The sequence below is a fragment of the Denticeps clupeoides genome, chromosome 4, assembly GCF_900700375.1.
Source record: "Denticeps clupeoides chromosome 4, fDenClu1.1, whole genome shotgun sequence".
Taxonomy (NCBI): Eukaryota; Metazoa; Chordata; class Actinopteri; order Clupeiformes; family Denticipitidae; genus Denticeps; species Denticeps clupeoides.
In genome coordinates this window covers 11,514,729-11,526,976 of record NC_041710.1, presented here as the reverse complement: position 1 = coordinate 11,526,976, position 12,248 = coordinate 11,514,729, and the positions used below count along the sequence as shown (strand labels likewise).

The 12,248-nt window shown below is 44.6% G+C and overlaps 2 protein-coding genes and 1 non-coding gene across 5 annotated transcripts in view; all 3 read right to left on the bottom strand.

Moving 5' to 3' along the window:
• The window catches only part of cadm3 (cell adhesion molecule 3), a 58,659-nt gene extending 57,021 nt beyond the window's left edge, over positions 1-1,638 (bottom strand). For all 3 annotated transcript variants that reach the window (XM_028976212.1, XM_028976214.1, XM_028976215.1), the window contains exons 1-2: positions 1,455-1,638; positions 144-285 (exon numbers count right to left, since the gene is read on the bottom strand). In XM_028976212.1, coding sequence (XP_028832045.1) covers positions 144-231 — 88 coding nt within the window. In that variant the 5' untranslated portion in view covers positions 232-285; positions 1,455-1,638. The remainder of the gene's footprint in view (positions 1-143; positions 286-1,454) is intronic.
• A 1,069-nt stretch (positions 1,639-2,707) lies between these two features.
• On the bottom strand, positions 2,708-2,781 carry trnar-ucu (transfer RNA arginine (anticodon UCU)). Its single transcript has one exon. It is a non-coding gene; the product is annotated as a tRNA-Arg (tRNA).
• Positions 2,782-3,989: 1,208 nt separating this feature from the next.
• On the bottom strand, positions 3,990-10,246 carry sdhc (succinate dehydrogenase complex, subunit C, integral membrane protein). Its single transcript, XM_028976216.1, has 6 exons — positions 10,148-10,246; positions 8,399-8,458; positions 7,627-7,728; positions 7,107-7,168; positions 5,132-5,295; positions 3,990-4,830 (listed from the first exon to the last, which is right to left on the bottom strand). The coding sequence occupies exons 1-6, from the start codon at positions 10,162-10,164 to the stop codon at positions 4,726-4,728; spliced, it is 510 nt and encodes a 169-aa protein (XP_028832049.1). The 5' UTR covers positions 10,165-10,246; the 3' UTR covers positions 3,990-4,725.
• Positions 10,247-12,248: the final 2,002 nt, after the last annotated feature.

Sequence of the window (12,248 nt, the reverse complement as noted above, 5' to 3'; positions counted from 1 at the left end):
AGGTAGTTTCTGGGGCAGAGGGTGAGGTGCTGGAGGTAGTTTTGGGGGGAGAGCATGGGGTGATGGAGGCAGTAATGGGGGCACCGGGTGTGTTGATGGAGGTAGTTTGGGGTAAAAGGGCGGGGGCAATGAGACACTCTTACCATAAGGTCCTATGTAGTTGCTGTGGACGGGAAGCACAAGCGCGCTCAGCGCGCACAGAATCCTGACGGAGAAGCGCGGGAAAGCCATTGCGTGGCGCGCCGAGCCTTCGGTCCGTCCGCTGCAGACACGCCTCACGTGACCCTGGGGGAGAGAAGGAGCGCGCTCATTATTGGCCCTCCACCCCCTCGTTAAGGTGCAGTTAATAATGTGTTGCCAAATCGGAGAAAGGAGTTCCCTCCACTGGACCAAACCGAGCACAGCGTCCACCCGGAGACGCCGTGTCGCGCCCGTTACGGTGACTAGACGATCCAGGTCGGCCTTTTACAAAGAACTTTAAACATGGAATAGCTGGAATTAGTTTCTCAGTTATTCCTGAAAAATCAAGGCTGACCAATCAGCACGCAGCAAGCGCTTCCATCAAATAAAGATCCATTTATATACATTTTCAAGCCCGAATGTAAGGATTTGAGAACTGGAACCTGAACCTGGAGAACCTTACCACCCAGGGAGCCTGTATGAAGAGGGTTAATTACCACAGAGGCCATAATACAAGTGCTGAGAACGGATTATTGCTTATTGACCCTGAGTCTCGTAAACGGTTTGAGAGGAGAAGGTGCGGGGAGGTGTGAGTCCATCTCATGTGACCAGTCTGCCACCAAACAGTTCCCAGCGCAGGTGAATTTCGTTTTATTCTAAGAGCCCCTCAAAAGCCCGTAGAGCCACAGCACGTATCAGTAGACAAGAATTACGCCTTCGTCCGGGGCAGCGGTCCGGTAACGAGCCGAAATCCGATAACGACCCTCCCCCCGTCCCTGTCCCCGTCACCTCCCGCGGTCTGACGCACCTGTCGCCAGCGGAGCTTTCGAGCGACACACACACACATACACACTTTCAACAACACACGCACACACACGCACCGAGGGACGAATCCGTGTCGGAGCCATGGCGGAAGCTGCGTTTCCTCGCGGGACGGTACGCTCGGAAATGTGTGTGAGTGTGTGTGTGTGTGACCAGGCCACTCTGTATATACCCACGGCCTGGACCCGCACTGGGCTGGAGGTGGGTTTGCACCCCATCGCCACCAGTCCAGGACCGGAAAGGTGAAATGAGCCGGTTTATTGCCGCTTTCCCCCCCACTTGGTCTCTCTCGACGCCGAGCGTTACCGGGACGGTCCGGTGCGGCGAGCAACCTGCAGACAAGAGCTGGGCGACACGAACCGGCAGCGAAGTGACAGACGCGCGCGTCCGTGCCACCGACAGGTGCCACCCTCCGGGCGCGCGCGGGAGAGAGCGGGGCGCTCGACACTCACCCCTCGTGCAGACTGCGGAGCCCCGGAAACTCCCGCCGGGTGGGACCTACTTCCCTTTGTGTCTGTAAATACCAGCTCGTCTTCACGCCGTCCGCGCCGCGTTCCTCCCCCTCTCTCTCTCTCTCTCTCTCTCCCTCTCTCTCTCTACGGCGACCGTTCACTGCAGCAAAAACAGTCCGTGTGAACGACGGGAGGGGGGGGAGGGAGGGGCGTGGGGGGGGGAGGGGACTTTAATACGATCTGGCCCGTACCATTTTAAATAAGAGGGCCACGGCATCCGCTGGTGAGGGAGAGGGGGGTGGAGGGGGAGTCCACCGGCATCATCATCACCATCACCATCGTCGTCGTCGTCGTCGTCCTTGTTTTTATTTACGTTATTGTTGCCGTTTTTATGTCAGTGGGTGACGGCCCTGAAATGGGCGGTGTCGCCGTCTGTGCCACCTTTTGGGTGACGCCACGAGGTGTGGTCCGTCCACGAATAGAACCCGCTCCAGCTGGTGGGGGTCTCGGGGAGGGAGGGGGGTTTTGAGGCAGGCTGTGTGTGCGAAACGCGAGGGGGATTAAGGATTAGGTTTGGTCGGGTGCGGATTACGCACTGTGTGGTGCGGGTTTAAAAAGACAGAGACATGGAGGGCGGTGCGACCGTACAGCGATGAACCGGAGCCGGGGGGGGCGATGACCGGAAACGGGACACTCTGACCGGCCGCATCCGCCCATCCGACCCTAATCCTCGGTTCCAGCTCCACGTGAGGACATTTCTTCCAGAAGCGTCCAAACGGGGGGTGACGCCACAGTTCCAGATCGTCCGTGCACCCATTAATAATAAATAATTACATATTATAATACATGCCGTTGTGATGTAGATGGGCCGCCACCTGCCAGTCCGGTATCCCGGTATTACATCATCCGCCGCCAGAAGAGCGCAGCCTACAGGATTCGCGTTCAATTCGTCTCCGGCGCGGCGACTCGACTCGATGTCGTCACTTTACGCAGAGCGTGAACAAACACACAAACGAGGCTGCAAAATCTCTCTAAACTGAATTATTAAAACGAAGGCTTTCTGAACATTACGCTTATTATTGCTTATTGCTTTGACCTATTGCCATGTTCAGCTTTCGTGGGGCAAATCTTCTTAATGAATCTGAAACAGAAAGAGCTACGACGCGGGAGGATTCTCCCATCCATTCAAAAGCAAGCTTTTTTTTATTACCCGACTAAAAATTGCCACTCCACCCGGCGGCGATTATCGGACCCATCTCTGCCGGGACTCGAACCCGGAGCCTCTGGATTAGAAGTCCAGCGCGCTATTCCATTGCGCCACAGAGACTGAGCCACCTGACTGGCTGGCGGGGCGCGTTTTTATTCGCCGTCAGTATCCGCGCCTCCTCAGCATCGCCCAGCATCAGCACCAGAGCGCTGCGGATCCTGCAGTTCCTCCAGACGCCGCCAGAGGGCGCCGAGCGGCGCGGCGCAGCCGTCGCGGGGATCGGGGTCCTACCGGCGGGTCACACGCTTTCTGAATCAGCGCTTCTCCGCTGCGGTTTCTGGGGAGCCGCTGTCTAGCTTCTGCGTGAACTGGGTCAGGTCTGAGCCTGCAGGACAGCGTGTCCCCGGGAATCTAAATAAAAAGACGAGGAATTACAATAAATACAAACACAACACCGATGTCACGTCCAAGAGCTCACCGAGTTAATCCGGATTCTCTCTGCTGACCTGTCCACATCGCAGTCCTGCTCTTAAACTGAATCAGCAGCTCTGCTGCTTTGTCAGCAGTAAGGAGAGTGTTTTTTTATTCTCATGGCAGGGAGAATTAATTCAAATACACCATTTTCTTATTAAAAAATGCATTAAAAATGATTAAAACCCACCTGCATAAACACATTCGGTGCAAGTTGAAATGTGTGGCTCTTCTGTGTAAAGCAGAAAAGTAAATTGACTGAAGAAGATGGAAATATTTTTTTCACTTACAGATTTGAGGTATCAATTAGTCTAGATTATGACATGCAATCCAGCCCAACATCTATTGTTTAGATGTATGATACAGCCTGTATCTCAGTTCAGTCTTTGGGAACCTGCAAGATTTTGCCTTTTTTTTTTGACAGATCTTGGGTCAAAATCCCCTCTCTTAAGCCTCAACGTTTCCATCTGGATTTCCGCGTAGTCGTTTCATCTACATTCTTATTTTCATAATCTCTCCAGGAGATGAAGTGGAAAAGAATCCTACAATGTTCTCCTGCCAATACGTCGCCTACTGCGCTCACTGCTGTGCCCCAGAGATGACAGAATCTCCTTCTCCGTGGTCTCAGTGTCTCCCACATGCCTTCTGGCAAACACCTGCCAAGATTTGATGTCCCACCATGGCGCACAAATGCCTTCTTCGTACAATCCTGCCATAAAGCTGCGATTTGCATAAGTCCACTCATTTAAATAACTACACAACAATCAAATCACCACAGAAACCAGGGTCTATTCAGCCCGGCCTGAGAACACTCAGAGAACAAAGATTGGCATCTTTATATTCAAAACGTCAAATGCTTCGTCTGTACAATTCATTTAATTGTGAACAAAAGCCCCATACAAGTACATCAATACTGATTGTTGACAATGTTTTTAAAGTATCCTTCATGCACAAAACTACTTACATTGCAATCAATTTTATATCACAAAGCATAAAAATAAGCATTATTTATCTTTGTTGAACCCTAGTTTAGGTGTTCATCTGCTGGTCTGCTCCAAACGTTATCCTGCTGTACTTGTACCTCTCTGTTCTTCCAAGATAAAAAACACACAATCAACACAGTAAAAAAAAAAAAAAAGATGAAATTGCATTGTGAGGTTCATGGAAATTTATCATCAAAATTTGTAAAGGACAAGTTCATTTGAATTGGTTATTCGATATTGGTCTGAAACATCTAGTTGTGTCAGCATTGGAATAAAAACATTGTGACATTAATTGCAATTACAACAGCAGTCAGAAAACCTGAATGGCTCAGGCCGAATAAACCAGATATTTTATGTTCTGAAGATATTGAGTGCAGATTATCCTGTACAGTAACTACCAGCCTTTTTTCCTCTAACTTTAATGGATAACATAATGTATGCAAAAAGAAACATTTGAGAAGCTCCAAATGCAGACACGGGTTGTATATATTATTTATTTTATTTTAACAATTTGAAATTATTGGACTTGGAGTCAAGACAGACGCACACAAAAACAAAACCCTCTCTCTAACTCTTCTATTTCCTCCCAAAACAACCTTCTCCCAGTTGGTCAGATGGACGCAAGAGCAATAGAAGTGAGGAGCGTCAGTGTGAGGACGGTGTAGCCAGACCTGTAGACCTGTGGGATCTTAAATCCCTTTCCAACATCCCAGCGCTGGACAAGAAAGAGTAAAAAAAATACGTCAAGGGACAGTATAAATCACACACAAGATCAAGAGACAGAGCAGAAAAAATGCACACCATGTTAGGATGCTGACTGCTACAGCAGACGGAGGTGTGTGTGTGTGTGTGTGTGTGTGTGTGTATGTTCTTTCAGGTCATATTTGGTCATGTGTGTGTGCTTGCATGCTCTAAAGACCAGGGTAAGCAATTCTGTCACATATGGAACTGGCCATGCTGTGTTGTTAAGAGTACGTGTGACCGTGTGTTTGGGGGTTGGTGTTAGAGGGCCGCACCAGATGGCGGATGCCGTTGAAGGTATGGAAGGACACGGGGAGGGCCAGGGCGAACTTTGAGAACGCGAGGAAGGCGGGGCCGTAGGACATTGAGTGAATTAGGTCCAGGTAATTTGAGAAATTGCCTGGTAACACCAGCGCTGCCACAGCAAACAAAGAGATGCCTGTGTGCAGGAGAGAGAAGTGTTAGTATTTGTGTTACTGGTAATATTTCATAATTGTCAACATTCTCGCAAATCAATAAATACCCCTGGTGAACTGAACGGGAGTTTTGTTAATCACCTTGCCAAGGCTAGAACGTTTCACAGCATCGGAGTGAGAAAGAAAAACGAAAATCACCTTCAAAAGCACCATCTTCATGTAGCTACAGCAAAACTACAGCCACTTCACTTTATGCTCATTCTGTTACAACCCCATAACGAACTCAAATGAATTAACTTAATTATTTTCTTTAACGCAGTTATACGTATTGAAAAACCATACACAGGAATTTGCCAAAAAGAAAAGGCCACACATTATATAGCTATTACCAATCTACTGTACCACACTAAAGGGAATAAAATGAGTCCCAAGAGGCAGAGTAAGAGTGCTGGCATCAGACCCCTTGGCATCAGGTGCTTTCAGCAGTAGCATAAAGTATGATTCAGAACACCAGGGGAGAGGCTTCTGAATGTGGTAACAAACGTGCATGGGACATGTTCTTTAATGTCGCATTCACTGCCTCGCCCATGGGAATGCTTGAATTCATTGGGCAATAATATGCATGGGTTGCTAGTTCAGGTGGCCAGAGATGCCTCTTGGAGAGAGAAGACATTATGAATGCAGGAATCAGAGAGAAACATATGAGTCTGGGCATGTGACTTTTTGACAGGAGTGGGTCCAATCTGTTCATAATGCTCCTCCCTCATCATTGCAATATGTCTTGTGGGTTTCAAAAATGATTACATGATAATGAGAAAGCTGGGTATCTAGTTCTTCCTGTCCCAAATATAGCTAATATAGCTATATTTTATAGCTTTAATAACATTTATTAAACACCACATCATGGAAAAGATGTCACTATATATCAGGCGAGTAAATACACCAATTAAGGAGATCATAGAAATGACTAAAATAATGTTAGGAGCAGTACGATATAGGACAATAGTCATATCAACAGAGACAAATTTAGTCATAAAAAATTTAATGATCATAAACAGAGATCTATTAAATGTTAATTGAAGTCAAATCATACAATTAGCCTCATTAACAAGTGGTTATGGCTGTTTAATCCCAACTATGTGAATCACCACCACAGAGTAACAATCTTCAACATTGCTGTAAAACCTGGACAAACCCATGTCACATACATTACGCAAGAAAATGCATTCTGTAATCCAAACTAAAGGACCTTAAATTAAATAGTAGAGTACAAAACTTTTCCCATATTAATGAAATAAAATGTTAATGGTTATATGTGCGGTTACAATTTCAAAATTGCTATTCTGCTCAAGGAAGAAGATCATCTTTGAAAACCACAATGACCTCTGTAGTTAACACACCAGATTCCATGGGTCACGAGGACCCAAGTGTGTGTGTCTGTGTTTTGATGGATGCATGTTTATCTGGCTGCTCACCGCAACAGCAGAATACTTCACAGAACTCAAGCGAGTGTGTACAGCCCAGATCAGATGATTCATGCGTGCTTTTCGACTTGCTCGAGTGGAAAATTTTCAATGGGCCATCTGAATTAGATGAGCCTATCCCACGGTTAACCAACTCAATGACTGTGTGCAACCACCAATGTAATGAAAAGAGCCCAAAACCCTCACTTTGTGTTTGCATGGGGAGCAATTAATTATGCTGTCATCAGATCACTGCACTTCATTCATTTGGTGTAAATAGCCCCAGCCCGCTACATTTGCCAAAGCCACGTTACAGAAGCTTGGCTATCAACTGGAGATCCGCATTAAAGAAAAGTGTGTGAGCTTTTTACCTCCGCTGAGACCAATTCCTGTGGCTCTGTGTGAAATTGACATCACCATGGGGACCGACCACCTGTAAAACATGCTAACCGTAACTACGCAGGCTCACTGTGCATGGTCGTCATGACAACACAAGCTTGTTAACATGCTATGTATAGCTACCACATAATACATGTCATATACAGCAACATTTCAGGAGAGGAAGGGTATAAGACTTCACAGCCTTCAAAGCCTAGCTAGAACCTACTGAACATCATTAAAAAGTCTTTCAGGTACACCCTCCTAACAATAATACATTTTACAAAGATTCTTACACTCAGACATGTCACAGAGAACACAAAATCCTGTGTGCAATGATACATAAATAAGCAATTTTTCATTTATTTCCCCAAATCTACTGTAATATATACACAGAACAACAGCATGTCACCTCTATTGTTCACATCACATCCAGAACCATTGGAATTCAAATGTATATGAGGGTTCTGTAACCATTGATGATGGATGATAATTGATATTACACACACACACCTGTAAACGGTGATATGTGGAGACATGGGTCGGTTCAAGTTGGCATTTTTGGCCCAGAATTTATTCATCTCCTCCTTCGCTGTTGTTCCCATGGGGACAGCACTGGTAAACAGAGAACACAGATGTTTGCATAAATTTACAAGTTGCAGCAAAAAACACACACACACACACGGAGTACAGACATGACACTTTACAAGAACAATGGCACATGATGAATTTAAAAAAAATTAATAAAAAACAACTTGTCTTCACTTCACAGCAGTGCAAACTGCCTTATGAGAAACTAAAGGCTTCAGCATCATGTGTAGATGAAAAAACATATGATAAATATACATATGCATAAAATGTATCTACATTTTTTTTAATGCATAATAGGACTGAACGATTTAGCAAATTTTAACCAAGACTGCGATTTGAAAATCATAACGACTTCGATTATTTTTGTAACACCGGACGCTACTCAATCAATATCAGGGTTGCTGCAGGAAGATGCATCTGCAGACATGCTGGCTTGGTAGGAGACAGTCAGTGAGTGAGAGACTGGCACATTGGTGACCCTCTGGGGCATTGGAGATGCAGACAGAAGAGAAGCAGCTAATATAGTCTAGTGAATAATGAACCAATCAAATCGCAATTGTGATATCAGTCAAATATATTGCAATTAGATATTTAAAATCATTCATTTCCAGATGGGCAAAATCTAATGGAAAAGGTCCCATTTTTCCTCACTATTTTATTTCACAAAAATATATTGAGACAAGCAAATACTCACTGACGGCAGAGAGGTCCGAACTGCAGGTGCGAGGCGTACACTGAATGGCGGGCTACTGTCCTGAAAGTAAAAGTGAAGTGATTGTCACACGTGATACACAGCAGCACAGCACACAGTGCACACAGTGAAATTTGTCCTCTGCATTTAACCCATCACCCTGAGTGAGCAGTGGGCAGCCATGACAAGCGCCCGGGGAGCAGTGTGTGGGGACAGTGCTTTGCTCAGTGGCACCTCAGTGGTACCTTGGCAGATCGGGATTCGAACCAGCAACCTTCTGATTACGGGGCCGCTTCCTTAACCACTAGGCCACCACTGCCCCGAGACGAGAATGTATGAAATCTGTGTTAAAACTTCATTCAAAAGTACCCCCCATGTCCAATAGATTGGTAAAGTACAATAAATAAATAAATAAATAAATAATACAAAAAGTACAAAGACAGATGAAACCCTGAGCAGCAAGAAAATAAAAAAAAAAAAAAAAGAAAGAAACCTCAGGCAGACGTCGCCATCCAAAAACCACCTGCTCACCTCAGGTCATATTAAAGAAGCTCATGTCAAAATACCAGTAAACTAATTAGAGCCTCGCTGCCAATGAGTCATTTAGTTTTTCCAAATCCACGTGGCATACAAATAAACAACCCATTACGTTTGCTCTTCATTGAATTATACTCAAACATTTATGACTCCCAACATGAAAGCAAAAGCGGTGAAACCCAAACCCAACAGGCCCATCAACATTCTAAAAGAACATTAAACATCAACAGACAACTCCAAATTATTTTTATTGTTATATATAATTCAAGTATTCAAGGGTTTGAATTTTGCATTAGAAATTCTAAAACTTCTGGTTTGCTTTCCAGAAGTTTCCAACGAAACTAAATTGATTGTTGAGAGTAAAATCCTAGCCCTGTGATGAGGTTGATTGCACGAGAGTGTCCCATCAGAAACAGGCTGCAATGATGATGATGAAGGTGACTGAACGTTGTCCGCTTCCGAGTGCTTGTATTCCAGGAGTGTGATTCAGTTAGTGGTGCTCGGAAACTTGCCCTGGAACAGAAAACCCCCTTGTCCCAGAGAATATATTAAAAAAGCTAGGACTGGCTAGGACAGTGAGCAGGTTGAGTTCTGTATACTTTGTAAGGCATTATCAGTGATCGTGAGTAGTAACTTGATAAAGAGTGCACAGTGTGACACAGCATGCTGTAGTGGAAGCCGTGCTGATCAAGCAACTACCCACGTGAGGGGGCATTTTCCAGCAGTTTGGGACCATCAGAAAACTCTACCTAACATAATTGACCTGTAATCATATAACTGACGCTGCAAACAGATTAAAAATGGTGTTTTTAATCCGTGAAATTTGCATGCCGAGAATGCTCGACACAGCATGTCAAAGTTCACTCAGAGTCCATGTTCCTTCTTATGATGACATTGAGACCTACCGGTACCTCCCCACAGACGTATGTGACATGGGTTTGTGTATTCTCAATTGACCGATATTTAGTGAACGATCCAGATTACATAACGTCCAGGCAGCATCTTTCATTGCTTCTTTCAACACAGCAGAAATTAATCATTGTCCTGTTTAAGCAGCATCGAAAAGCTGCTCTGAGGCGCATAAGTCATTTGAGGAATATTATAAATGTCCAAGGATATCTATACAGACGAACATATAAAATATCCTTACGAGCGCTAGAAAATAAAACTCTGAGTACACACACACGAGTTAAATAACAAGTCACATTTACTGACCTTAAAAGCAACGCCATGTTTCACGATTCTCGATAAGGAAGTTGTTTCGGCGGATATGACGTAGCAAAGCGCGTCCTTAAATATCCGCCATCTTGGTAGGGTAAGATGCTCTTGATTAGTGTTCCGATGCTTTTTCCTGTAAATAAAGGAATGTCGAGAATGTCGAAATAATTACGTTTCGCGTGAGAGTCGTTTTAACGCGTGCAGACCAGAATCAATGAAAATGAAATGAATTGAGATTTTCACACGAGCTCTCTAGTCGCACGCCGTGACCTTGAGACGCGCATTTCAGCAAGTTGACGTACAGCACTAAGCAGTACGGTGCGGCGGAGTAAACGGTGGCCGTACGCAATTTAAACTCTTAAATTGAAAAAAATAAATGAACGGGAGAATTGGGTAGGAAAGAGGGGCCAGTGCAGCCGATATTTGTCCCCAAACGTTTGAGGAAACTTGAGAGCCACGTGTTTGAAAAAGTATTTTCACATTTTTAGCAATTCAGCAAGCACCAGTCGTCAGTGTAGAGTTTATGCAAGAGCAGCATTTTTAACAAATGTATTAATATCCACAGACAGCGAATCATAAAAAACGACCAGCTAAAGAGCTGACAGAGTTTCAGGTAACCTCGACAGCTTGAATGTGGGACCCTCAAGTGAAGTGATTGCCATTGTGAAACACAGCACAGCACACGGTGCACATAACGAAAAGTGTTATCTGCTTTTAACCCATCTGAGTCGAAATTTACCTAATTCCCTGTTAAGTGTATGGGAGTCCCTTCCTACAATCACAGACTACCAGTAAATTTATTTTTCAATCATTCTTGAGAAAAGTATGCTGGGAAAATACATTATATTGTGTATATATAGTGTATGATAAATTATACAATATATTTCAAAATCATCCTTGATTTAAAGGCAACCTGAAGACTTACACGTTTCTACAAAATTAGAGTGAAACAGTGGTAGTCTTCCTTCTGAATCCAGAAAAGCGTCAGAAGGTTGAATACCAATTACTAGGCCAATATCCAACTGATATTTATTGTTATATATAATTGAATTTTGCATTATTTTTTTTCAATAACCTTTGGTTTGCTTTCCATTTTCTTAACTTCGAAACTTTCCCAAATCACCCTTAGTGAGCAGTGGGCAGCCATGAAAGGTGCCCAGTGAGCAGTGTGTGGGGACATTATTGCACCTCAGTTGCACCTTGGCAGCTTGGGATTCAACCTTCCACTACCACTGTTTTGCTCTAATTTTGTAGAAATGTGTAAGTCTTCAGGTTGCCTTTAAATCCAAGGATGGTTTTGAAATATATTCTATAATTTGTTACCTGATGCTTACTTACCACCTGCTTTAGGCAGATTTTTTGAGGGCAAACTTTTCATGTTAAATGTGAAACATATGAACAAAATAATTAAAAGGTTAAATCAGTGGAACCAGTGGCGGTTTTTGATATGGGCAATATGAGCGGTGGCCCAGGGTGGCATCATGGCTGTCAGCAACTTTTTATTTATTTTATATTTTTTTGTGCGCACCTATGCTGCCCCGACATCATACCAGTACCATTTTTGAAATCGCATGGGCACCAATTGGTTTTCTATTCCCCATTTGCTGCGAGTAAGTGCAAATGCACCAGACATAATGATATAGACTCATAATCTACAACATTCGCAAGATTCGGCCTTTTCTCTCACAACAGGCTACGCAGCTCCTCGTCCAGGCAATGGTCATCTCCAAACTCGACTACTGTAACTCTCTCCTGCCTGGAGCCTCTGCAGTCACCATAAAACCACTCCAGATGATCCAAAATATGGCAGCCCGTCTCATTTTCAATCAGCCAAAATACACCCATGTTACACCTCTTCTTACCTCCCTCCACTGGCTCCCGGTAGCTGCTCGCATTGAGTTCAAATCCTTGATGCTGCCTACAGGACTGTAAATGGAACTGCGCCCTCCTACATCAACACACTACTACCTAGCTACACTCCTGCACGCTCTCTCAGATCGGCAAACGAAAGGAGACTAAAAATTCCTTCTTCACGGGGTCTCCGATTCCAATCATGTCTGTTCTCCGTTGTTGTCCCTGGCTGGTGGAACAACCTGCC

Coding starts and splice junctions, on each gene's coding strand:
- sdhc (XM_028976216.1), bottom strand. Junction 7,729..8,398: donor TTCGGACCTCTCTGCCGTCA/GTGAGTATTTGC, acceptor TCTGTTTACCAG/TGCTGTCCCCATGGGAACAA. Junction 4,831..5,131: donor TCAACGGCATCCGCCATCTG/GTGCGGCCCTCT, acceptor TTTCTTGTCCAG/CGCTGGGATGTTGGAAAGGG.